The 27,310-nt window shown below is 36.4% G+C and overlaps 2 protein-coding genes across 5 annotated transcripts; both read right to left on the bottom strand.

The window, feature by feature from the left end:
- Positions 1 to 827: 827 nt before the first annotated feature.
- On the bottom strand, positions 828 to 9,000 carry LOC136210545 (uncharacterized). Of its 4 annotated transcripts, none has more exons than XM_066001857.1 (7): positions 5,896 to 9,000; positions 5,502 to 5,819; positions 3,796 to 4,163; positions 3,273 to 3,339; positions 2,615 to 3,102; positions 1,790 to 1,897; positions 828 to 1,683 (listed from the first exon to the last, which is right to left on the bottom strand). In XM_066001857.1, the coding sequence occupies exons 1-5, from the start codon at positions 8,151 to 8,153 to the stop codon at positions 2,862 to 2,864; spliced, it is 3,252 nt and encodes a 1,083-aa protein (XP_065857929.1). In that variant the 5' UTR covers positions 8,154 to 9,000; the 3' UTR covers positions 828 to 1,683; positions 1,790 to 1,897; positions 2,615 to 2,861. The 4 variants fall into 4 exon arrangements, with proteins under 4 accessions (XP_065857929.1, XP_065857931.1, XP_065857930.1 ...); XM_066001859.1 differs by having other exon boundaries at positions 3,273 to 3,336; XM_066001858.1 differs by lacking the exon at positions 1,790 to 1,897.
- On the bottom strand, positions 4,157 to 5,435 carry LOC136210546 (uncharacterized). Its single transcript, XM_066001861.1, has 2 exons — positions 5,342 to 5,435; positions 4,157 to 5,251 (listed from the first exon to the last, which is right to left on the bottom strand). The coding sequence occupies exon 2, from the start codon at positions 5,183 to 5,185 to the stop codon at positions 4,538 to 4,540; it is 648 nt and encodes a 215-aa protein (XP_065857933.1). The 5' UTR covers positions 5,186 to 5,251; positions 5,342 to 5,435; the 3' UTR covers positions 4,157 to 4,537.
- Positions 9,001 to 27,310: the final 18,310 nt, after the last annotated feature.

The following is a 27,310-nucleotide window of genomic DNA, read 5'->3' as shown; positions in this document are numbered from 1 at the left end:
GTAACTTTTGAATTGGTTTCATTTGCTAAAAATAGGTAAAAATGATTCGTGTTAGACATTTGAATTTGTCTTGGTTGGTAAAAATTGATAAAAAATTTTTTTTATCTTGTTAGATGTTTGAATTGGTTTCTTGTCGTTAAAATTATTAAAAATGATTCGTTTACAAAAAAAAAATAGTAACTTTTTTATATATAATATAACTTTATTTTATTATAACTAACTTTAGTTTTTAAATTTTGAAATTTTTTCTTATTTTGTTATAATGAAATATCACTACAAGAAAATCGGTAATTAGCAACCGGGAATATGGTTGCTAACACGACTTTGCAACCAGATTTGTACTTTTAGCAACCAACATGAATCGGTTGGCAACTGCCAGGTTGCTAAATCTTTGAAACCAGATTTTCATTCATTGTAGCAATGTTTGCAACCAGAAAAAGTGGTTGGTAAGTTGGTTGCAAATTTACAAACCGATTTGTTGCAACCAACCGTTGGTTTCAAAACCAAATTTCAAATTTGTAAATGTAATGTGATTAGCAACCATCAGGATCCGGTCACAATCATTTCGTTCGCTAAGTTTGCCTACATTTTTTTGACGAAATTCTGAATGGTTAGTATTCCGATGAAAGTTTTATTGTCGATTTACCGACAACATGTTTCGTGTGATTTCTAGACGCCCTATATATATATTTTTTTCTGCAAATTATTATTTTTACAAATTTTTTTTATTAAACATGTAAATTATATAGAAATTACATCACAAAACACATTAATAAAACAAACAACATAAAGTAATTAGGCAATATATATATATATATATATAGCAATTAAAGTTTACATGAACTAAACTAAAGTTAAAGCTAATAATAAGTTTGAAGGTCTCAAAATGATGAACAAGCTAAGTCATATACTCATGACATAATACTAATCTACGTATCAAAACTTATCATATATTGCTTGGTACTCTTCTGATATCCAACTAAGGTGGAAGATTAAGATTTGATATTCACACACTTTCCAAAAACTACCAAAAAGTAATATGCATATCCAATTAAGGTGGGAGATTGGGAATATATTCACACCTTTTTCCAAAAACTACCAAAAAGCAATATTCCAAAACAAAGGAATCTATTCGTTGGAGTCACAATCTAACCTCTCCAAGGCACGAAGTCGGGCAATGGTGGTCTGGATTTGCCTTAAAGATGGACCAATTTGTGTTTCAATATCCATCAATCGGCCTCGAAGCTCATTAACCTCGTCCACATTAACACTCAAATGTAAACTTTGAAGTGACTGATCCATCCGTTGTTGTCGTTCATCAAACCTTTGTTGGTGTTCACTTATCCGCTCTAGATGCTCTATAAAACCAGCCCTCTCGGTATTGAAACCATCAAGTCGCTCCTGTATAGATTGAAGATCGGGTTGTGGATTAGCATGTGAGCTAGATGCACCATTGACATTGCGACTTGAAGATGAAGCAGCTCTCGCATTTCTAGGATGCGACATGCGATCCCGATAATAATGAGAAGCTGCTGAACCTAGTCCATAAACCCCTCCATCCCTATTAACTCCTCCACAAGCAGCATAAAATGCTTCTATTTCATCAATGGCTTCAATGGTTGCCTCAAGTTCAGTGGTAGTTTGTTGATCTTCTTGTTGTTCAATATTGTGCTCATAATCTTCCTATATTTAGTATTATTGAAAAAAGTAAGGTAATGCATCTATATATTACTTAATATGACCACATGAATTTATACATGTTCTCAATATGTAGTATAATGAATTTTACCTGAATTTCTTTACATCGATCATTAACAAATGAAAATCCATCATGCTTGTGAGTGTGTGCCCACAAAAAGAATTGATCGGGAGTAATCAGCCTACCTAACTCCTTTTCCTGTCACAAGTATATATATATAAATATATATATAGGCTGAATTAAGCAATGAAAACTCAAGTATAAATAAAAGTACAATGCATATATATTCTCTTAAGTACAATTAATGAATAAATAATATTGTACGTTTGGATGTACAGTTTGAGAAAAGAAGAGAGTGCAGATTTGTATAAATAGATCTGTACCAGATTGAACTGTAAAATGAAGAATAAAATCTAGAAATTACTTTGTAGACTAAGTATAGATGTTTGCAACTCTAAAGCTGCTCAAAATTTATTATTCATAGAGCATATATATGAAAAATGTTAAGCAAATCAGCAAACTTGCTATCTTAATTCTCTTTTTCATCCTAAAACTTGGTTCTTTAGTTAAAAAACTACTTCAAGAGAAAACCACAATATATATAAACTGCAATAAAACAAACCAAGATATATATGTCAAACCATGTCTCCCAATTTAATTAAGATTCACTATTGCATCTTATCTCTATTTCCTTCCCTAACCCAATATTTATGTACAGACATGACTCAAATCCTTCGCTATATGAAAATTTTCATTATTATCGTTATCATCTACCATTAATTAAAATTTATATTACTCATCTACAACTATATGTTCAACAAACTTTAGAGCTAAAAATATGAACTTAGTCAGGCTATATTTTCAATTGTAAACACTTAGTCACACTTATAAAAGATGCAAAACAAAGATGTGTACCAATTTTTGTACAGATTTTGCATGAGCACTTGAACCTCCATTATGGGTTCCTTTAGCCACCCCATCTTCTCCCACTCTTATTTTTTTGGCAATCTCACTTCTTCTTTTAAAGGTAGGAGTTCCCCACATGCAATTCCATGGCTCCCATACTTCTTCAGGGCACCAAATAGGCCTTTTTCCTTTATTCCTTATTGTAGTCATTGTTCCCTTATAGCGTTCCTTGAGTTTTTTTTAATAAATGCCTTCTTTATTGTGTCATCCGAATATTTGGATTAGTCCCAAACACAAGGTTTCTGCATAAATTTAATGAATCGATGAGAAATCTATTTCTGAATCTTAAATGAAAGTAGATAAATTTGAATACCCGAAACTCCTTAAAATATTTATCTATAATGGCAATTGGTATCATTCCAGCATTATACGCGACCGGTTGTGGATATTCTTGAAAGATACTCGTCACTACCGATGCAAGGTGACTATAGATAAACCTGCATCACATTTTAACAAAAGTGTTTCAATTTATAAATAAATACAAGTTATTAAACTGCTATGTATCTACATGATAGATATGGTTCATTTAATTTACAAGTTATCAATTGAAAGCACAACGATGAATTTGTCATTAGAATCTTTAGGCGCGTCAGATCTTATATTTCACCTTGGTCCATAGTTTCGAGGTGCTGTTGTTGAAGATTGAGTGGAACCACCGGCAATATTGGAATCTGCTGGAAAGAAAAACATACTTTTTATTGTATTCTCAGACATTAATAGAAATCTGAAATCAAAATTAAATTGATAATACATATGCTTTATTTCAGACTTATCTATTCTAGTATAGAAAACATGTGGATGGATTAGTGAGATGTATGGTTACTCTTTTGGTGATGCATTGATTCTTTTTCATAATATATACTTCTATTTGTATCTAATTGAGCTTGAAAGTTTTGTTACATGAATTGAGCTTCATAGGAAAGCCAGAAATTATCAAAAAGTTCAGGATCAGCCAATGAACATATACTAGTGAAGATACATCTGATTACTGCAGCAGCAAGCATAGTATGCCAAAGGTTTTCAAGATGTAGTAATTCTAACATAATATTTTTGTTCCCTAAAATATAACACCTATCAACTCATCAAAAATTACTTCCAATTTACTGGCAATATGCAGATATAGTACATACCTTCTGTACTTGGCTGAGCTTGTAATGGATTAGTAGGAGATGTAATCGGTCCATGTAATGAAGTGGGCGGAGTAGTAGGTTCCTGTGTAGAGGAAGGCAATGTCCGATCTGTAGATGAAGGTGTAGGAGAAGGCGATGCCTCTTGTACATGTGAAGGTGATGCCTCATTAACTTGTGAAGCTGATGCCTCATGAACTTGTGAAGGCAATGTCCCCCGTGCATATGAAGACGATGAAAGCATACGCCTGGTTTGCAAGTAAGGAGGTAGGGTGCTAGGCACTAACCTCCTTATAGGTTGCTTACCATTGTTCCTACCTGTTGGTGTGCGCTTATCACCACCTCCATCTTGACCTCCATTTGAAGTCATCCTACAAAGTAATTATGAACTGTTGAAAAAAAACGACCAACATATAACAACAATTACAGAAAAGCAAGAAAACCAACCAATTGAGTTGATAAATACAAGAAGAATCATAAAAAGTATTAATTGGCACATTGAACTTATCATAATCTATGCAATAATAACTATGAAATATTAAAAACTCAATTGAAGAACATAAATAACAGACTGGATCAGTAGCTAATTTATAAAAAAAACATATTGGATATCATCAATTTAATTGGAAACTGATCACTAATAAAAACAGACTGAACCAACAGCTAGTTTATAGATACCATCATACTAATAAAAACAGTCTTTTTAAATAAACTCAAAACATAAAAAACTCAATTCAATTCGAAACTAATCACTATCATCATCGCTAGGATTGATATCATCATCCAAATTTTCGTTGTGTTCAGCCTCGTTCTCAGATTCAGAAACGATAACATCATCTTCATCGGATTCTTCTCTTGGCAACCAAAAAGAAGGATCATCATCGACATTGTTTAATGGAATGTCATCTTCAAAGGAAACTTCAACTTCAATTAATTGAGCCTCATCTTCTTGAAATGCATCATTGTTAGCATCAACCTTGTTCCCGGGTATGTCAAAGACCCCTTTAGGTTTAACTGTGCATGCAACAGCCCAGTCAATCTTATCACGTCTCGTTGAAGGATATGGAACAAAATAAACATGTGTCGCTTGCAAAGCCAAAATAAATGGCTCGTATTTTTTATAACTTCGCTTCGTATTAACTTCAACAATGTTGTACCGATCATAAATCCGAATGCCGACATTTGGTGTAGGATCATACCATGTGCATTTGAACAACACGGTTTTTTGGACTGGTAAACCAAGGTAAGAAACTTCGATTATCTCATCAATTACACCGTAATATGCAAAGCCCTCCCCAACGATGCAAACAGCATTGTTAGAAGTTGATCGATCACCACTGTGCATTGTTGTATGAAATCTATAACCATTCACAAAATATACATTAAATGACATCACCTTTCGAGACGGTTTAAGAGCCACGTTGGCGACACACTAGTTCTCAATGACATTATGTTGGCTCTAATGAAAGAAATCAAAAAATTTAATCAAAAAACAAGAACTTACTGATATTTACACCATTCAAATTATTAGCAAGTTAATGCAACTTACAAAATTTGAGAACCAATTGGGAAAATATTTTTCCACATCTGATTCGATGGCTGCATTATTAGCATCGGGGTCAAGCTCTCGCAAATGTTCTTTAACAATTGGACACATGAATATTTATCATTAATGTTAAATTGCAGAATTAACATTGTATCTAACTTACTCCACATATGGAGTTACTTCTGGACAATTCAACAAGATGTAAGAGTGAAACGCAACGTGCTCCTTTTCATCCAACCATCTTGATCTTGCAAGTCCACTATAGCGACCATTATGAGAAAATATCATCAAAATCGACTTATCCACACCACCACGATCACCTCCATCATCATTGCGAGGAACTTTGCGATGTCGCGTATAGACTTGTGGCTCGAAGTAGTATGAACAGAAATTGGATGCCTCCTCTACTAAGTATGCATTGCATATTGAACCTTCAACACGTGCTTTGTTTTTTACACTTTTTTTCAAACGTCCTAGATATCTACACATGAATGAAATCGAGACTGAAAATAGAGGACAAAAAGAAAATAGGAAACTCATATAAGGAATTATAATACCTTTCAAATGGATACATCCATCGATATTGAACTGGACCAGCAACTTTGGCTTCGTAAGGCAGATGAATTGGAAGATGCTCCATTGAGTCGAAGAATCCCGGTGGAAATATCATTTCCAATTTGCAAAGAATAATTGGGATCTCCCCCTCTAAATGTGCCATATCATCCACTTTGATCACATGAGCGGTTAAGTTTTTAAAAAAACAACTCAACTCTGTAATAGCTTCCCAAACATTTTTTAGAAGCATCTCACGAAGTGCAATGGGGAGCAAACGCTGCATGAAAACATGACAGTCATGACTCTTCATGTGAAATAGTTTAGCTTTTTTATTATCAACACATCTCCCCAAGTTGGAGACATAACCATCTGGAAATTTCAATTGCTTAACCCAAGCACACACGATTTTCTTTTGAGCCTGACTGAGAGTGTAACAAGCCTTTGGGTAGTTACCAGTGATATTATCCTTCAAAAGTTCCGGTCTGTTACAAAATAAGGACACATCTTCACGAGCTTTAGAATTATCCTTTGTCTTACCCTCAATGTTCATTACAGTATTGAATACATTTTCAAATACATTTTTCTCAATGTGCATCACGTCAAGATTGTGACAGACCATATTAGTTTTCCAATAAGGAAGATCCCAAAAAATGCTTCTCTTCTTCCATCCACAATTTGGGCCACATTTCAGCTTGTTTACATGTTCAGAATCATGTTCAGTTACTTTCAACAACCCTAACTCTTCTATCTCATATAATACTTGTTGACCGCTCTTTATGGGTGGAAGAGGCCTTCTCTCAATGCAATTACGTCTAAACTTTGTCTTGTTCCTTCTGTATCTATGATTCATAGGCAGAAATTTACGATGATTATCAAACCATGAGGTTTTACGACCGTTTGGCAATGAGAAAGCATCTGATTTTTCCATACAATAGGGGCATGCACGTTTTCCAGCTGTACTCCATCCAGACAACATTGAGTAAGCTGGGAAGTCACCGATAGTCCACATCAAAGCAGCTCGTAGTGTAAAGTTTTGTTTGAGAGAAACATCGTAAGCATCAACTCCATTCTCCCAAAGATTTAGTAGCTCGTATATCAAAGGCTGAAAAAACACATCAATATTATGCTTCGGATTGTTCGGTCCTGGAACTAAAGCTGTTAGGAACATATACTTATCTTTCATGCACATCCATGGAGGTAAGTTATATGGAGTAAGAATGATAGGCCAAGATGAATATTGTTTTCCAGATTGCCCAAATGGTTGAAATCCATCGGTACTCAGTCCTAATCTCACATTACGAGATTCGGCTGCAAAGGATTGATTGGTATTGTTGAAATGCTTCCAAGCCTCTGAATCACACGGATGGCACATTGCTCCTTCATCACAAACATGATCGTGATGCCACCTCATATGCTCGACAGTCACTTTGGAAGCATACAATCGTCTTAGCCTCGGAGTTAGAGGAAAGTAAAACATCTTGCTGAAAGAAACCGGTTTGTGTTTCGCTAAACTGCGCCTCATTTTGTATCTCGAATGCCCACAAACCTTGCAATTTAATAAGCTACTATCATCCCTCCAGAATAACATACACCCCTTCACACAACAATCAATTTTTTCAACAGGCAAACCAAGACCCCGAATTAGTTTCTTGGTCTCGTAGAAATTCTTTGCCATTTTGTTACCAGGCGGTAATGTATCGTGCATTGCCTCTAGAACCGAGTCAAAACATCTTTCTGTCATATTGTTCTCAGACTTGATATTCAACATTCGAGCCACAATTGACAAAACCGAAGTGGTTTCGCACCCGACATAAAGTTCCTCATCCAAGGATCGAAGCATGTCAAAAAATTTCCTAGATTCGGAATTAGGCTCCTCTTCTATTCTTTGTGTTTCGAGTTCAGGCCCAGCAGCATCATACACGAATTGACGTAAAGGACTAATTGGATCGGACGGATAATCATCTACCAAATCGTCAACTTGTGTAGAGGAACTATTACCATAGGTTTCACCTTGAGTAAACCACTCAAAGTAGTTTGGAATAAACCCATACCTATACAAATGAACCTTACATTCATTTGGATCTTGAAAACATCTATTGACGCACCTTGTACACGGACACTGGATATGTTGCCCGCTCATGAATGCGGGTTTAGCTATTGCAAAATCGACAAATTCTGCAACCCCTTTTATAAATTGACTATTCACCCTGCCATTACTCATGAGTCTATTATACATCCACATTCTATCCCCATGTACCATTTTGTTCAACTTATAAGCTCTGATTTAGAAAGTGAAGCACGAAAAAAAAAAACAAAATTGCAGCAAAGTTCTCCATACGAATAGGACAATCTGAAATCAAGGAATAGAGAACCAAATTTTTAGAAAAGCATATCAAAAAATTACAGCACTACTGTATATAATAAGGTTGCAGAAGCAGTTTTAAATTGTTCAAAATTGAAGCAGAAATACTGACCTTAAAACATCCCAGAGTACATAAAAGTGCAGTGAAATGGAAACAAAAGTATCATGTCAATTTTAGAATATCTGCTCGTGTCAATTAAATCTAGAACGACATAAGAGTCATAGCAGTACAGTAACAAACATACCACAAAGATGATTATTTTAAAAGCTAAGCCATGAAGACAAATTAATGAAGTAAATCAAAGATCCTCAAGGAACAGAGACTGCAGTTCTTCTTTCGGTGCATTAACATCTCAAAACCTTCCAGCTTTTTTAAAATATATTAATTAACTTTCCCATCATGCAAACTAATATGTGCTTATGGTAAATTAATAGTTGCTAGATCCTTCTCTTCCCCCAATATTATTATGAATTGAATGTCTCTTTGACAATCCAACCTTTATTCTCATCATTTTCTTGAAGTGCTTTCTTAAATTTCATGGCTGAAATTATGTTGATAACTGACATTGATGCACTCTAATGTTTCGTGAAATAGTTCATTAGTAGTACTGAGAGGGTTTTATAAATATCTGTAAGTTGCACCAGTTAGACCTGATTTAGAAAATGTGTTTATCTTGAAGGTGATTTAGTATGAGTTGTAATATACCGTAGCCCTTGTCGGATACTAATATAAAGTCCACTTCATATTAACATCTGACAGCACTGACTCTATTCTAATTTGTATAAGCTTATTTAAATAAGTGTTGATTTGCTCTATCTATTTCTAAATATGCTTTTGAAAATTGCAGCAAATTAATGAAGCAAATCAACAACAAATTGGTGAAGAAAACCAGCAGGAACATATAAAGAACTACAACAAATTAATGGAACAAATAAACAGCAAATTGATGAAGAATTGCAGGAAATATATGAATAATATCAACAGTAAATGGATGAAGACATTCAAGAGAAAATTAGTAAAAGAATTGGCACACAACAGTGAGCAGTATATGACTATATTCTAAAGTCATAAACATGGGAATTTAAGTTGTTTTACCGAAAAAAAAATTTTATGTCCCTCTAAATCTGTCCCCTTCCATGTCTCCCGTAATATTTATTAAATTACACCACTCATATGGTTTTTGGAGAAATATCAATGTAGGCTCAACGTACAAAATAATACTAATATATGCTTAACATTTAAAAAATGGTACCAATTTACACATCGGTAACGGAACTTGATAGGTGATTCATATTATTCCATATATAATTGACAGAAGTTAATGGAGTAATATGAATAATGTATCACGTTCCCTTATCGAACCCTAAATTGATACCATTTTTTAAACACCAAACCTATATTAGTGTTATTTTGTATATAAAGTCTAAATTGATGCTTTTTCAAAAACCATACACCTATTTTGGTACCTCATCCTTTAAAGAATGAGATGAAATCTTAGTTGTTTTTTTCTAAATGCAAAAATTGATTCATATACGGAAACAACAGGAGTTTACCGGTATAATTGTCCACTAAACATACACAAGAATTTCAATTAACACCACTAAATCAAATTTAATAAAGAAAAAGAAATCATAATTAACAATTAACATTCAGTAAATAAAAAGAAATCACATTTAAAAATTTATTTTCTTTAATGGAAAAGGAATCACAGTCAGAAGAATATTTCAAATTCCCTCTTTCCACAAACTAATTTCACATTAATCAAATAGAATTATAGAATAGGATACAATTGCAGTTTGTAAGAACACGCAACACCCAGCCCAGCCCAGCATAATAATGATATTATTAGTATCAATAGCCAGCATAAGTTGTATTGTCTCTGTTGCATATGTCGCACAAGGCACGGGCACTTTCTACACTGCTTCTTATGTTCGTAAGTTACTATAGTACTATATATATATATATATGTTGAGCCATGTAAATATTTCTAAATTTCTAATATTAGTAAGGTGGATTGACATGAAAAATGAATGAATAAATGCAGCATAGGAATGTTATGGATATAAAAGTGAAGGAGTGATGATAGTAGCAGCAAGTGATGCATAAACTAGTCCATTAAAACCCATCCAAAAAGTTCATTAAACCAAGAACCATGGCTGATTGTATAAACAAATCCATCACATATATTTATATTTCTAATTGTATTCTATAACAAGAACTTGAAATATTTTCAAGAACTTTAATTACCACATATAATAGCTGATCATGACAGTTAGAAAAAAATGTGGTCATGAAATTTAGAACAGAGACACAAGTTTGTGTTGCAATTGAATCTTCAAAATAAAAATTGGTTTCAATCACTAGTTTTATTTTCCCTTACTATTAAAGTTGAATACAACATATTTTCTATTGAAGTTGAATTGGCAGAGAATCAAATTGGAAACAACCAACATCAGATTAAAGTCGAATTGGAAGAAAGTATCCTTCCAATTTTCCAACGTCTAATATTACAATAGCAGGTGTATGTGCCTCTGTTTCTGCTCTAAAAATCAACAATTTCTTTCCAAAGTACAATTATTCCTCCTTTCAGATAAGAATAATAATCGAACTGGAAGAGACAACTGAGTGATGGAGAGATACGTAAACAACAGAAATTAGCAATGTAACAGAATAAAAAGAAGAAGAATAGAACTGATAGAGAGAGACGTTGTGAAATCTTCCACAATCGCGAAACTGTTAGAATTAGAGTTGTTAACGTGTGAGAGAGTATGGTTAATCTTGGTTAAGAGAGTTAATTGGTGTTAATTGAATTGGAGATAGTGAAAGGGACAAATTTGGAGGGACATAAGATTTTTTTCCTTGTGTTTACATGGATTAAGAAACCTCCTATTGGCATAAATCCTATGTGTGAGAGAAAATATATAAGGGTTACAGAAAATACGATTGGAATGAACAGAAATCGAGCTGTGCCGTGGCGGTTGCCACTGCCTTGAAAGCGATTTCGGCGGACCGAGGTGCAATCTGTAATTCCGGTCGCTCCCCAAGGCTAACACAGAAGCCTTCGAACCTGTGCACTCAAGGTCGAAGATAATAGAACAGCAAAAGGTTATTTTAAGTGCCCAGAAAGTTTGATTAAAGAGGAATTTCGAAAAAACTGTGTGTTCAAGAAACTGGAAACTCATGTATTTATAGCCTTCTGAAATAAGAACGTTGGAACGTTCACTTACACGTTAGAAGGTGGAGTAAGACCAGAAAAATAAGGTTCCGTTTTTGACTGATTAAAACGTTGAAGAAAAATTCAAACAAGTTAAAACGGATAGAAATAAAAAATAAAATTCGGGTCCAGTCGGGACGGGCGGGCGTCGCGCGAACGAACGAGCGAGCGCGCGCGTGTGGTATATTTGCTAAAACCTTCTTAACACAATTTAAAGGCTTCTAAAGCCCAATTCTATATATACCCACTCAAAGGGTTGTTTGTTTCCCATGTGGGATTGTAAATGTGCTCTTGAGAGCAAAGAGGTTAATGACAAATATACCCACACTTTTAAAGCTATTTCTTATTCAACACTAAAGCCATTTTATCTAACAATCCCCCACAAATGGCTTTATAAAAACATTTAAAATAGTACAAAGGAAATAATTTTCTGGGCAAATAAAACGAGTAGGACAAGGTTATGAAAACTTAAGTATCAATGTCTTTCGATTGAATTGATACGTAGTGAGATGAGGCAACAGAGTGACGTTTTGGAAGTGAATTGCTCTTGAACTTCTGAAACATCATCTGAGACCCCACAACACGTAAATAACCTTAAAAAAAACTTTTGCTGTTCCGCGATAAAACTTTACAACGCTTTTGAAGGCCATGCGTACACCTTGGATCTTATGAGTGCTCTAGAAAGACTGCCTAAGTCTTTCATAGAAGGCGGCCCACCTCCACACTCAAGTAGGTGATCTCCAAAATGAGATCATTAAGAGTTTCTCGTAACTCAACCTTCAAAACACATCCATCAAGTCCATGAACATGAACCACCACTTAATCGGGCTATGGATTACACAATCACTATTATTTGCCATAGGAATGGGAGAGATATAGTGCATATCGAGGACAATATGGCTTCGTTTGACCACGAATGGTGTCCACCATATTTCCTTTATTCAACAGGCTTTAGTTCCATTCCCCTCGACGACTCAAGTACAACTCTTCTAGGTAATCCTTTGGTAAAGGGATCTGCTAGATTCTTTTCCGACCTCACATAGTCTATGGCAATTACCCCATTCTTCAAGAGTTGTTTCAAAATTCCATGTCTAATGCGAATAGGTCTTCTCCTTCCATTGTAGACACTATTCTTTGCAGTACCGATAGCTGCCTGTGAATCACAATGCATTGAAATGGGTGCAGAAGAATTCCCCCACAATGGAACATCTGCTACTAGTGCCCTCAACCATTCTGCTTCTTGACTAGCTAGTTCAAGAGCTATAAATTCAGATTCCATGGTTGATCGAGCAATACAAGTTTGCTTGGATGATTTCCAAGACACTGCACCACCACCTAGAACAAAAACATAGCCACTGGTGGAACTCACCTTATCATTGTTAGATACCCAATTTGCATCAGTATATCCTTCTAAAACAGCAGGAAAAATAGTAAAGTGCAAACAATAATTCATGGTACCTCTTAAGTATTTCAATAAGCGATAAAGTGCACTCCAGTGTTCATTATTTGGACAGTGAGTATATCTACTCAATCTACTAACAACATAAGCTATGTCCGGTCTAGTATGATTCATTAGGAACATTACACTGCCTATGATCTTAGCATATTCCTCTTGGGAGACACTATTTCCTCCCTTATTGCTTGTTAAATTTACACTAGGATCATAAGGAGTTCTAGCTGGAACTACATCAAAACTGTTAAACTTTTTCAACAGTTTTTCAACATAATGTGATTGTCCTAATGAGTACCCATTTTCTGCCTTAGTAATTTTGATGCCAAGAATTACATCCGCTTCTCCCATGTCTTTCATGTCAAAGTGAGAAGAAAGAAAGGATTTTGTGTCATTAACCACATCTAAGCTTGTCCCTAAGATAAGCATATCATCTACATATAGGCATATAATCACATAGTTCGAATCACAAGATTTAGAATAGACACATGTATCCGATCCATTAACCACATGCCCATTGGAAAGTAAAACACTGTTAAATTTTTCATACCATTGTTTGGGTGCTTGTTTCAACCCATAGAGTGATTTTTTCAATTTGCACACTTTGTCCTCGTGTCCATGTATGACGTGTCCTTCTGGTTGCTGTATATAGATCTCCTCTTCTAAATCCCCATTTAGAAATGCCGTCTTTACATCCATTTGATGTATCACCAAGTTATGAATTGCTGCAATTGCAATAAGAACTCTAATAGTAGAGATTTTAGTAACAGGAGAATATGTGTCAAAATAGTCAATTCCTTTCTTTTGACTATAGCCCACTACAACTAATCTAGCCTTAAATTTTTCAATGGATCCATCAGGCCTCAATTTTCGTTTAAATATCCATTTACACCTTATAGGTCTAGAGCCTTTTGGCAGATCAACTAATTCCCATGTATGGTTGGCCATAATGGAATCTATTTCACTCTTAATAGCTTCTTTCCAAAAATCAGCATCTATAGAGGTAACAGCTTCTTTATATGTTTTTGGGTCTTCTTCTATTAGATAGGCAGACATAATCTCATCAGTAATGTTATCTGGATTTTCTAATAGAAAGGCTGAAATGAAGTCTGGTCCAAAGCTATTTTCTATTCTTCTCCTTTTGCTTCTCCTAGGTTCAAAAGCAACATCATTTTCATTCTCATCCTGAGGTAGAGATGAAGCAGACACAATTGGAGTAGGAAAAGGTAATGGAGTAGAAGCACTAGTTGCCTCGCACTGTTTGTCTTTCTTTAGGGGAAAGGTGTTTTCAAAAAACACTACATCTCTAGATTCACATATGCTATAGTCGTTCAGATTCATGAACCTATAAGCGGTACTATTTGAGGCATAACCAATGAAAACACAATCAAAGGTCTTGGGTCCTATGTTAGGCTTTCTAAAGGATGGAAATGCAACTTTAGCAAGACAACCCCAAACTCTCAAAAAATTCAAATTTGGTGCAAACCCCTTCCACAGTTCATAAGGAGTTTTATCTAATTTTTTATAAGGAACCCTATTCAGAATATAGCATGCAGATAGGACAGCTTCCCCCCACATGTTATCTGATAACCCAGAACTAATTAACATGGCATTCATCATTTCTTTAAGAGTTCTATTTTTCCTTTCAGCTATACCGTTTTGTTGAGGTGTATACGGTGCACTAGTCTCATGTACAATGCCATTATTTTCACAAAAGGACTTAAGGAAAAAAGTTCCATATTCTCCTCCCCTATCGGACCTAAGCCTTTTTATTTTCTTATCTAATTGATTTTCTACCTCTGATTTAAACTTAATGAACATATGCTCAGCCTCATCTTTTGATTTCAATAAATACACTTTGGTATATCTAGAGAAGTCATCAACAAAAGTAATGTAATATCTTTTGCCACCTTTGCTAACAGAATTTTTAAAATCAGCTAAATCAGAGTGAATTAAACCAAGCAGTTCTGTGCTTCTATTCTCAACAGGTAAGAAAGGTTTCTTTGCAAATTTTGCTTCCACACATATAGAGCATTTGGAGTTAATTTCAGAATTAGTAACATTTATAACATGCATATTTCCCAATTTTTTAATGGAAGCAAAATTTACGTGTCCTAATCTACCATGCCACAAATCAATGGATTCACTCAAGTAAACGGAAGCAGATGTAGTTGCATTAATTCCAACAGAATTCACATGGACAGTGTTCAAAATAAAGAGGCCATCAGCTAGGTACCCTTTTCCCACAAAAGTCCCATTCCTAGTGAGAATAACCTTATCAGCCTCAAAGATAATTTTTAAACCAGCCTTGTTTAGCAAGCTACCAGAAATAAGATTCCTACGAAGAGCAGGCACATACAACACATTATTTAAAGACAAGCTTTTTCCAGAAGTTAACTTAATTAAAACTGTTCCTTTACCGACAACACCAGCAGTAGTGGTGTTTCCCATATAGACGCATTCCCCATCGGCAGCGTCCTCAAAATGATTAAACAGGTCCTTGTTTGAGCATAAGTGCCTTGTAGCTCCAGTATCTAGAACCCAGTCCGTTTTGTTTTCCACCAGATTAGCTTCAACCACAACAGCAGCAATAATTTCTTCATTTTCTACTAGATTGGATTGTGGAGCAGCTCTGTTGTTTGGATTATGATTGGTGTTCTGTTGGTTCTTCCTTTGGTAGCACTGAAATGCCTTGTGGCTAGGTTTACCACACACAAAGCATTCCACTACTTTCTTCTTCTGAATTCTTCCATTCTTCTTGAAAGGCTTGTTTTGGTTTGAGCCTTTTTGGAATTTGGTTGAAGGTCCTTTGTTCCTGTCTTTTGGCACCACAGCAGATTCAACAATATTAGCATTAATTGAAACAGACTTAGAGGAAAGTTGCTTATCTTTCATTCGATTTGCTTCTTCAGTTCTCATGTGGCTGACAAGCTCCTGAAGACTGAAGTCCTTTTTCTTATGCTTCAGATGGTTTCTGAAATCACTCCAGGAGGGTGGAAATTTTTCCAGGAGGACATTTGCTTGCAGCAAATCAGACATTGTCATGCCTTCACCCAGAACTTCAGCAACAAGATTCTCATATTCATGAATCTGATCAATGATGGGTTTTTCATCAACCATTTGATAATTGAGCCATCTTCCAACCACATACTTACGTTTTCCAGCATCATCAGACCCGTATTTTTCTTTGAGGGTATCCCAGATTTCTTTGGCAGATTTCTTATTGACAAAAATATCGAACAGTGGGTTCGACATATGATTCAGCAGATGACCCCTAACAGTTTTGTTGTCTTTTTCGTATTTTGCAGAACGGGTGTCGTACTGCTGAACAATCAGAGACATGGCAGGAGCGTTTGGGTCAGTGGGTGGTTCCTGGACAACAACATAGTCCAGTTCGAGCTGTTCAAAGAAAATCAGAATTTTCTGCGACCATCTCTTATAGTTAAGACCGTCCAGAGGTTCAAGTTTGGAAAGGTCAGGAAGGGATTTCGCAATTAAAGCAGACATGATTGCGAAATAGAACTTCGCTTTCAAATTGAGAGAAAATATATAAGGGTTACAGAAAATACGATTGGAATGAACAGAAATCGAGCTGTGCCGTGGCGGTTGCCACTGTCTTGAAAGCGATTTCGGCAGACCGAGGTGCAATCTGTAATTCCGGTCGCTCCCCAAGGTTAACACAGAAGCCTTCGAACCTGTGCACTCAAGGTCCAAGAGAATAGTACAGCAAAAGGTTATTTTAAGTGCCCAGAAAGTTTGATTAAAGAGGAATTTCGAAAAAACTGTGTGTTCAAGAAACTGGAAACTCATGTATTTATAGCCTTCTGAAATAAGAACGTTGGAACGTTCACTTACACGTTAGAAGGTGGAGTAAGACCAGGAGAAAAATAAGGTTCCGCTTTTGACTGATTAAAACGTTGAAGAAAAATTCAAACAAGTTAAAACGGATAGAAATAAAAAATAAAATTCGGGCCCAGTCCCGTCGGGCGGGCGTCACGCGAACGAACGAGCGAGCGCGCGCGTGTGGTATATTTGCTAAAACCTTCTTAACACAATTTAAAGGCTTCTAAAGCCCAATTCTATATATACCCACTCAAAGGGTTGTTTGTTTCCTATGTGGGATTGTAAATGTGCTCTTGAGAGTAAAGAGGTTAATGACAAATATACCCACACTTTTAAAGCTATTTCTTATTCAACACTAAAGCCATTTTATCTAAGAATGTGTAATAGAAGAATTAAAGATATATATATGTTTGTTCTATTCTATTTTAGAGGAGAACTGAAGGCATTCAAAAAGGACAAAAACATTACACTATAAACCATTCTCAGGAATCTAATTAGCATATATAAATTATTATATACTAGAAAGATATTATATAATAATCAAAGATAGTGGCAGCATTGGTGACAAAAAGCTTGTCCAAATGGTTAATAATCATCTTATTCATACCTGATAAGTAGCAAGCAAATAATCTTAAAATAGTGTGCTAAAGACAAGACATTCACAAGAAATGTTTGAATTCATTGAATGTCAAGGCAGAACATAATATAAGATATAGAAAAGAGGTATATAAGTGATGCAAGCCCATTAATTTCTCAAGAACTTCTAACACTAAAGAGATTATTATATAATAATCAATGATATATGAATAACTAAAATACCCTATCTAAATCCATTTGAGTGAGTGATTATACAGGAGAAGTTAAAGAATAATTTTTAACATCTTTACAAAAAAAAAACATCTTTACACTATTTTGTTGGTGAACTATTTCCTTATTTTATTAATATATGCCATCACCGTATACTCCACTATCTAAACAATCTCAAATGGGTTGTATGAATTAACAAAGCACCGTCAATCTTATAAGTATTAAATTTTTAAGGGATAAGGTGTAAAAATACCCATAAGATTAGCAGTCAATAGCAATAATACCCCTAACGTAAAAAAAAAGGATATCATTAAGGACTCAATATTGACAACTTGGTTCAAAATTGGACAAACTAACAGATTTTTATACAAAGTTAAAATTTCCAGTTTGCATGTCTGCCAGCTCATGAAATGCTAAGTGATTATCTCTTAGCCTTATCACTTTCTTCTCTTTCAATTGAACCAAACACATAAATTCATTACTGAACCAAAACAACTACATCTGCTAATCTTAATTTTTCCAATTTTTCATCTCTGGTTAAGTTCTTGCACTCTTCACAGCAATAGAGAATCCCAAGAAACATTTCCCAGCTCTGGCCACACCAAATCAATACACTATCAATATGAATGGAATCGAAAAGAAATAAAAAATGGAGTGGAATATTAAGTTTGCAGAAATCCATATAAAAAGTTTTGGGGATTCTATATGTTTTCCAGAGATGAAGGATATGGGGATACAAATGAAATTCAATTGATTTTAATCACCTGGAATTTCATGAGTTGGAAGATATACTGACTATGCAAACAGAAATTTTAACTTTGCATGGAAAATATGTTAGTTTGTCTAAAATTGGACTGACTTGTCAACGTTCGGCCCTCAATTGTACCATTTTTAACGTTAGAGGTATTATTGCTCTTTATAGTCAACGTTAGGGATATTTTTGCACCTTATCCCTATTTTTAATTAGTAAATTTCTATAGTATAATAAAACTGATGGGTAGTTGAGAATATGACAACCATTTTGATATAACACATAAGTTATCTGATTAGAAATTAACTTATGCTCATCAGATCATGTTCTTCACCTGAGAGGACATAAACTACAAGACCATAACACAAACTACAACTTCCAATTTCACACATTACAAGAAATTGAAATCCACTTAAGACATCAACCAAAGTACAAATTAGTTTATGTTTCAAAAAAAAGTACAAATTAGTTTAAGGCACAAATTGGTAGTGAAATGAGATACTTACTTCCTCTAGCTGACTCTAGAACGTATGTCTATCTTGCTTCAGTAATCCCCAACTGACTCTAGTTCGGGTTAGGGTTCCATCAGAAATTTAAGGATTGCATTTCATAATCTAGCTTAAGGAAACATGGGATTTTAGGAATTGAGAATACGATAAGAAATAAACTCTAATAGAGCAGATAGAAGCGAAATAGAAAAGAAAAGATGGGTTTGTTCAGTAGAGGGAAGATTGCAACATTAGAAGTGGGAGCTGAGAGGACAGTTGTCAAGTTTTTATTAAATCAAAAGTTAATGATCAAGATAAAGGGTGATGATGTAGGGGTAACATAGTGATTTAACTTTTACTTTTTACTTTCTTATAAGAAACCTAAAATAATGGGCGGCAATATTAGACGGGAATTTTGGCGCCAACACTAACTCAAATAAAAAAAATTGAGTCATGATATGAAACCAACAATTATAAATCTGGTAATTACTCCAATCATTCATCCAAAAAAAAAATAAAAAAAAATTGCTCAAATAATTACAACCAACAATTATATGTTTACAACCGTGATGGTTGCAATCTTTCCAACCATCACAACTTTGAAACCAGATTATTTGTCTCAAATGTATTGTATAAATCTGATCATTACCTTTCCAACCAAATATAGGTTTTCCAACCAACATGGTTGTAAAATTACCACCATTTTTTAATATGGTCTCAATATATTGGTTGGTAATTACTGATTTTCTTTTAGTGTATCATATATATAAAAGTAGTGGGTGTAAGATTAAAATGATTTAATTTTATTGTTCCATTCTTTTGTGTACACAGTGCTTGTGTTTAGTTAGTTTAATGGGGATAGCCGCTCCTCTTAGGCTCTGCTAGGGTTTTGTGTTTTGGGAAGCCGCCGCTCCTCTCCTTCGCCGCCGCTTTCGCCGCTTCCTTTCCCTGCCGCCGCCGCGCTTCTTTCCCTCGCCGTCGAGTCTTATTATTTCTTGGTGTTTGGGATTTTCCGGTTTGAGCCGCCGCCGCTCTTCTCCTTTCGCCGCTGCTGCCGTCGTTCCTTATCTCTGCCGCCGCCTCGCCCTTCTTAGGTGCTCGGGATTTCGCAGATCTGGTCACCGATCCGCTCTATTCGTGGATCTATCTGTCGTCGCGTTTTCCTCCACCATCCGTATAGTCGCCGCTTGCTGCTGCCGGCCGCCTGTCGTGTCTTAGAATTTGGAATTTTAATTGATAAATATCAAGATACTGCACTTTTTTTATCATCTTTTAAACAAAAAAGATTAAAACAAGATACTGCACTTGAAATTACCTAAGGGAGTTCCATCAAAAAAAAGAAATTACCTAAGGGACAGACGATGTGACAGGTTGTTTGGTTTTTTCTGCATCTTATTTTAATATATCCATAATGCTATAATGTATTAATAACATGTAAGGGATTAATTTAATTGATTGTGTAAAGGGTTTGGTGATTTGGAGGTTTTGCGTTGTTAGGGTTTTGACTCTCCGCCGCTGATTTACCGTCTTTGGTTGCTTGGTCGGCTCTTGCAGATCTAATGGAGATGGACTGTTCCATTGCTCATCTTTTTTCCAAATCCTCTTTCTTGAAACATGCTTCGCCAGGATTTTGTGATGCTGCGATTTGTCCTCCTTTGAGACCCGGGCCTTTTGTTGGACCTAGGTCCTATGCGGCTACTCTTGTTGGCACTACTCCTTCTGCATCTATTTCTCCTGATGTTCCTCCCCCCATGGATCGATCTTTTATATCTGAAGAAGGCGGTTTTAAAGCCGTCAAAATTCAGCAGGATATTTACAATGAAAGGCTCAATCTTTGTAAGCATTCTATTATTGGGCGTATCACTCTTGCTAAAAGGGAATCTCCTTAGAAGCAGATAGAGGTGGCAAAATGACACACGACCCGATTACACGACACGAACACGACACGGATTTTTAGTGTTAGTGTTGAGCTTAATAGGTAATGGGTCATTTTTGGGTTGACACGAAACTGACACGCTAATTTTTGGGTTGGGTTAGTGTTGATATGTGAACCCGAAAACGACACGAAATGACACGGATATTGAAAATTATTGTTATATTCTCTCATGTTTTTTATGTCACTTTATTAATAAAGATAATAAAATTATAATTATTAATTGCAAATATTAATTTGAATTTCCTAAATTGTTTTAAACACATTACATAACCCTCTAACATGATATTATCGAACTTTTCGATAATTATTGTTAGCATACTAATCTAAAAATGATATAAAATGTTTAAAAACAGTACCAAATCTTCTTATATTTTTAAGAGTTATTATTAATATATACGCATAACAAAATTACATGTAACCCGAAAACACGACACGAAATCGACACTAACCCGAATAGGTTAACACGACTTTGACACGAAAGTTTTTGGGTTGGGTTTGGGTTTACTCTTTTTGACACGAACCCGAAATGACACGACACGAACACGACTCGAACACGATAATTGCCAGGTCTAGAAGCAGACGGACTTGAAGGCCAAACTTTCAACGATTTGGGGTTGCCCTCCTAATTGGAGATTGATTTCTCTGGGTAGAGGTTTTTACCACATCATTCTTACGTCCGCAGAGGCTCTCCAATCTGTTTGGAGTCGTGGTGCCATTGCTCTAAGGCCTGGAATTATGCGTTTCATCCCTTGGAGTTCAGGATTTAATCCAGACTCTCACAAATCCACATCTGCTCAAGTTTGGGTCCGATTCTACAATCTTCCTTGGGAATTCTGGGATAAGCGGATCATGTCAAGCATTGCACGGACGATTGGGGTGCCCCTTCGTTTTGATAAGAATACTGTGGATGGTGAAATGGGTCATTATGCTCGTATCTTGATTGATGTGGAGCTTTCTAAATAAATTCAATACAAGCTAAGGATGGATACTGACACCTCAATGCATTGGATTCCCCTTGAATATGAAAGACTTCCTGACTTATGCTCCATTTGCCATTTCATTGGTCATTCTGCTGGAGCTTGTAGGAGGAATCTTTGTCGTGAAGAACAGGTTGTCACAAAGCAAAGAAATGGGAAGCAAAAGATGGGATCTCCCGAGCCCCGAGGTAGGTCTGTTACTCGAATTTGGCAACAAAAGCCTGGAGTTCACATTGATCCTGGTGAATCCTCTAAAGGGGCTCCTGACATTGAAAAGCCTGACAAATCTAATAATTGTGACTTGCAAATGGTACTTCATAGTTCTGTCAAGATTAGTGAATCGGTTCTTGATTCGGACTCTAGCACGACCCCCGCCTCTCATTCTCTTGACTTTCCTTCTTATCAACTTGATAAAGAGCTGAGAGTTTTGGATTGGCAAACCTCTCAACCGAATCCTCAAGCTTCTGAATTTCCTAATTTGCAAATCATTGAGCATTCAGAAAACAGTGACTGTTTACAGGTGGTTAATGATGCAGAGGAAAAGACTTGGTCTAAAGTCCAGAAAAGGAAGAAGCACAAAGATAACAACATTCCCCTTGAGGTTAGTGGTAAACGGCATAGCAAGCCGCCTTTGCGGTTTCAATGATTGTGTTATTTTGGAATTGTAGGGGCATCGGTAATGATCGCACTCAACGAGCCCTGAAGCTTCTGTGCCAACAACATCGTCCTGATTTTTTGTGTCTTGCATAACCTCTTGTTTGTTTTAGTGACACTGCTGATCAGTTTTGGAGATCTCTGGGTCTTTCTCTCTTTGCCTGGAATGATAAAGATTCGCCGACTCTTTGGCTTCTCTCTAGGGATGCTTCTTCTCTTTCTCTTCATTCTTCTCATGCCCAACATGTTACTGTTCAACACCAGCTGGGTGATAAGTCTTTTCTGCTTTCTTTTGTTTATGGTAGTAACCTGGCTTCGGAAAGAATGGAGTTGTGGTCTTCTCTTTATAGTTGTGCCTCTCCAACTAATAATTGGTTGGTATTTGGGGATTTCAATGCTATTACGGGCTCTCATGAGAAGCTTGGTTCCCCTCCTGCTGCTGGATCCTGTAGGGAATTCAGGAATTTTATTGATGATTGTGATCTTATCGATATTGATACTTTGGGTCAGAAGTTTACTTGGTCCAATGGTCGGTATGGGACGGCTCATGTTGAGTGTCGACTGGATAGAGCTTTAGTGTCTGAGGGCTTTTTGGATTCTTGGGACTCTATCTCTTGCACGGATTTGGCAAGGTATAGTTCTGATCATTGCCCGATGCTCCTTCATTGTAGGATTGGGGAACCAAGGATTGCTAGGTTCAGATTTCATGCAATGTGGACCACTAGTGAGTCTTTAAAGGGGGTAATTGCTAATCATTGGACTACATCCCACATCTCTCTCCCTCCCACTCAACTATTATGTCATAAACTTCGCACCTTTAGGCCTATTCTTAGGGATTGGAATAAAAACGTGTTTGGCAGAATTGATTCTAATATCCACCTGGCTGAAGTTCACCTTGCTGATATTCAAAAGCAAATTTCAGATCATGGTGATTCTCCGAAATTGAGTAATGCTGCTGCTGCAGCCTGTTCCAACCTTGATTTACAACTTCTTCAGCAGGAGATGATGTACAGAGAGCAAAGTCGTGTTAAGTGGCTTAAAGAGGGGGATCGGAACACTAGTTTTTTCCAAAGGTCTGCTAGAGTTAGAAAGACATGGGCCGACATTCAGCATTTGAGGATCGGAGATGAGGGTCCCATTTCTGACACGGTTAGATTATCTGATCATGTAATTAAATATTTCTCTAATCTCTTTCGTAGTTCTAGGGAATATGTTGATCTTTCTTCAATTAATGAGGTAATTCCCAACTTAGTAACTTCTTTGGAAAATGAGGAATTAACTTCTAAACCTTCCATTGAAACTATTAAAGACACGGTCTTTTCCGTGGATCCTGACAGTGCCCCTGGCCCTGATGGTTTTGGGGGAATTTTTTATCGATTCTTTTGGGATATTATTGGGAAGGATGTTTGCAATATGGTTCAGGCCTTCTTTGACCATGGTTTCATCCTGCCTGGTTTAAACTCTAGTATTATGGCTCTAATTCCTAAAGTTGCTGAAGCTGACAGAATTGAGAATTTTCGTCCTATTGTGATGAGTAACTTTGGTTTTAAAATCATCTCAAAAATTCTTGTTGATCGCCTTGCAGTTATTGCAGCAAGGATTGTCTCTCCCAACCAATATGGTTTCCTTAAAGGTAGAAGCATTCATCAGTGCATTGCCTTAGCTTCTGAGGGAGTTAATATGCTTGACAGAAAATGTTTTGGCGGACACATGGCCTTAAAAATTGATATTCGTAAGGCATTTGATACTTTAGATTGGAACTTCCTCTTGGCTGTGTTGGATTCCTTTGGTTTTTCTCTCACTTTCAAGGATTGGATCCTAAACATTCTAGCATTCTCTTGTATTTCTGTGATGATTAATAGTTCTCCAAAGGGTTACTTTTCTTCCTCTAGAGGGGTTAGACAAGGGGACCCCCTCTCTCCTCTTTTGTTTGACATTGCTGAGGATTTTTTCTCTCGTTGGCTTGCTAAGATGGTGAGGGAGGGCACTTATTCTCCCATGTATTATTCTGGAGGAAATGCTTTTCCCTCTCATCTTCTTTTTGCTGATGACATGCTCATTTTTGGAGTGGCATCCCTGAGCAACTTGCATGCTTTCATGGATTTCTTCCTGCTCTATGGACAGATCTCCGGTCAGCAGATTAGTTGGGACAAATCTGCTATCTTTTTTGGTTCTTAGGTGAGTCCTCCAAGGAGGGTTCGTCTTGCTCACTGTCTTGGCATCCGTTTGGAGTCTCTCCCTTTCAGTTACTTAGGCGTCCCTCTATTCAAAGGAGCTCCAAAGGCTCGTCATCTCAGCAGTCTTACTGATAAATTTCTCTCTCAATTTAGTAAGTGGAAAGGTAGCTCTCTCTCCTTTGCAGGGCGCTTAACTCTAATTAAGTCTGCTATTACTGGTTCTCTGGTTCACTCATTCTTGATCTATAAGTGGCCAGTGGGATTGTTGAAAAAGCTCAATAGAAGTGTTAGGAACTTCCTTTGGTCGGGTTGTATTGACCAGAGGAAGCTAATCACGGTCCCCTAGAAGACTTGTTGCAAAAGTTTGGAAGGGGGTGGTTTGGGCATTAAGGACTTTAGGATCTTTAACCAGGCTTTTTTGGGTAAGATGTGTTGGGAATTGATTCAAGGTACCAATCTTACTCTTTCTCTGATGAAGTCTAGATTTATGGCTGTCTCTGGATTGCCTAAAGCTACCATTGCTCCTTCCTCGATCTGGTCTTCTTGTAAGTTTGTTTATTCTTCCATTTGGGACCAGACTTTTTGGTGGATTGGCCAGTCTTCATCGCTTAATTTCTGGACTGATAGGTGGATCCTACCATCGGTGGCGGACAGATTGGGTCTTGACAATCAGGATAAGCGTTCTCGCTATAATTCTGTTGATGATTTTTTGGTAAATTCTGAGTGGCTTGACTTAGGCACTCTTCCTTCAGTTGTCAAGACAATATTCGCTCTATTCACCGGGGTAGAGATGATATTGACTTATGTGTTTGGCAGCCTTCTACGAAGGGTATTTTCTCTGCCAAAGAGTACTATTCGGTTCTCAGTCCTAGTTCCTCCTCGGTGGACTGGTATAAATTTGTATGGAATGCCCACACTCCCCCTTCTCGTTCCTTCACTTTCTGGAGAGTTTTGCATGGACGGGTCCCAACTCATGACCTCTATGTGGTAGGGATGCTGAGTCCATTAACCACTTATTCATTAGCTGTTCTTTTGCAGATTTTCTTTGGAGGGCCCTTGAGATTCATTTTGACTGCTCTTTGCTTCGTCATTCCCAATTCATCCACTTCTTCAGCTCTCTTCGCAGCATTCATTTTAGCTCACAAGTGTTGATGATCTGGCGTGTTGCCGCTGTCACTTGCATCTGGTTAATCTGGCATTGCAGGAATGAAGCAATCTTTAAGGAAGTTTCTCCTTCTATTCAGCACTCGAAGATCACCCTCTTTCGAATGATTCGAGAGTCCTTGGCCACTTCTAAAGGTTTTTGCTCTTCTCGGAGAGATGCTGCTATCTTATCTCGCCTTTTGGTTTCTCCTAGGCCGCTTCCTGCTCCCAACATTATTCCGGTCCATTGGCTTAAACCTCCTCCGGGCTGGGTTAAAGTCAATGTGGATGGCTCTGCTTTTGGCACTCCTGGCGAGGCGGGAGCGGGAGGCATTTTTCGCAACTATCGTGGCTTTTCCAAAGGTTGTTTTGCTTTTTCTACCCCTCCTTCTTTTGCTTATATGGCTGAATTGAGAGCCGCTATTTTCGCAATCGAACTTGCTTGGGAGAAAAATTGGCATCAGCTTTGGGTTGAGTCAGACTCCATGTACGTTGTTAATCTGCTTCGACATCGTTCCATGGATGTTCCTTGGAGTATTCGACAAGAGTGGTTGCATTGTCTTAACATTTGCTCTAGGATGAACATTCTTTTTACTCACATCTTTAGGGAAGGTAATAGAGTTGCTGACGCATTGGCTAAGTTTGGAGTCTCTTCCTCCGTGATCAATTGGTGGCCTTCAGCTCCTGCTTTTTGCCACAGGTTTATCAATGATGACATTTGTAATATTTCTCATTTGCGTTTTTCTTGACATTTTCTAAACTTTTCTCCTTCCCCCTTCTTCTTGTTTGTTCTCCTTCCCTATCTCTTGTTCAAACCTTCACCTTTTCTTTTATTAATATATTTTGGGTTTGACAGTTCTTGGTCATTGGGTGCTCACCCTGCTCAAGTTCTGCCTCGTCCCAATTTCTATCAAAAAAAAAAAAATAGTTAGTTTAATTTTAATAAGGTTAATTTCACATTTTTTTGGCTTGACTTTTATTAAAAATTGCATAAAAAATAGAGTAATTCGATGTTTGGTTTTTTCGGTTCGTTGTTTTCAGTTTTCGTTTTTTTTTCGTATTTGCCCCTATATGCAATAATAGAAATAATAAATAATTAGTTTAAGGCTAAACACATAATTAAGCTCCTCAATTTTTAGGATTTTAAAGATTGATTTTCTAATTATTATTTTCGCAAATTGGGTCCTTAAACTATAATTTCATACGGGTCCTCAATGTGTGTGAAAATTAAAAAGTAGAATTAAAAGTTCAAGAGATTAATTATGTGTTTTGATATATTTTTACTTTTTTTACTAACATATTTTTTTACTTTTAAGTAGATTTTGTAGCTAAATAATTCAATTTGTTATAATATTTTTATCATAGTAAAACAGTTGTAGCTAATACATCACATTCGACTATAAAATACATTTATTGAAGCAAAACGCTAGTAAATAGCTATGAAAGTGTATACTGTAGCTATTTGTATATATTAGCTACAAAGATTAATTTATAACTAACTTTCGTAGCTGCTAATTATTAATATTGCTATAGCTGGATAAAATTTATAGCTAAATATTAATTAGCTACAACATTTTTATCATAGTTGAACGTTTGTAGCTAATGCATTACGTA

The sequence above is a fragment of the Euphorbia lathyris genome, chromosome 1 (genome assembly GCF_963576675.1).
Source record: "Euphorbia lathyris chromosome 1, ddEupLath1.1, whole genome shotgun sequence".
NCBI lineage: Eukaryota > Viridiplantae > Streptophyta > Magnoliopsida > Malpighiales > Euphorbiaceae > Euphorbia > Euphorbia lathyris.
This window is presented reverse-complemented; position numbering and strand designations above follow the sequence as displayed.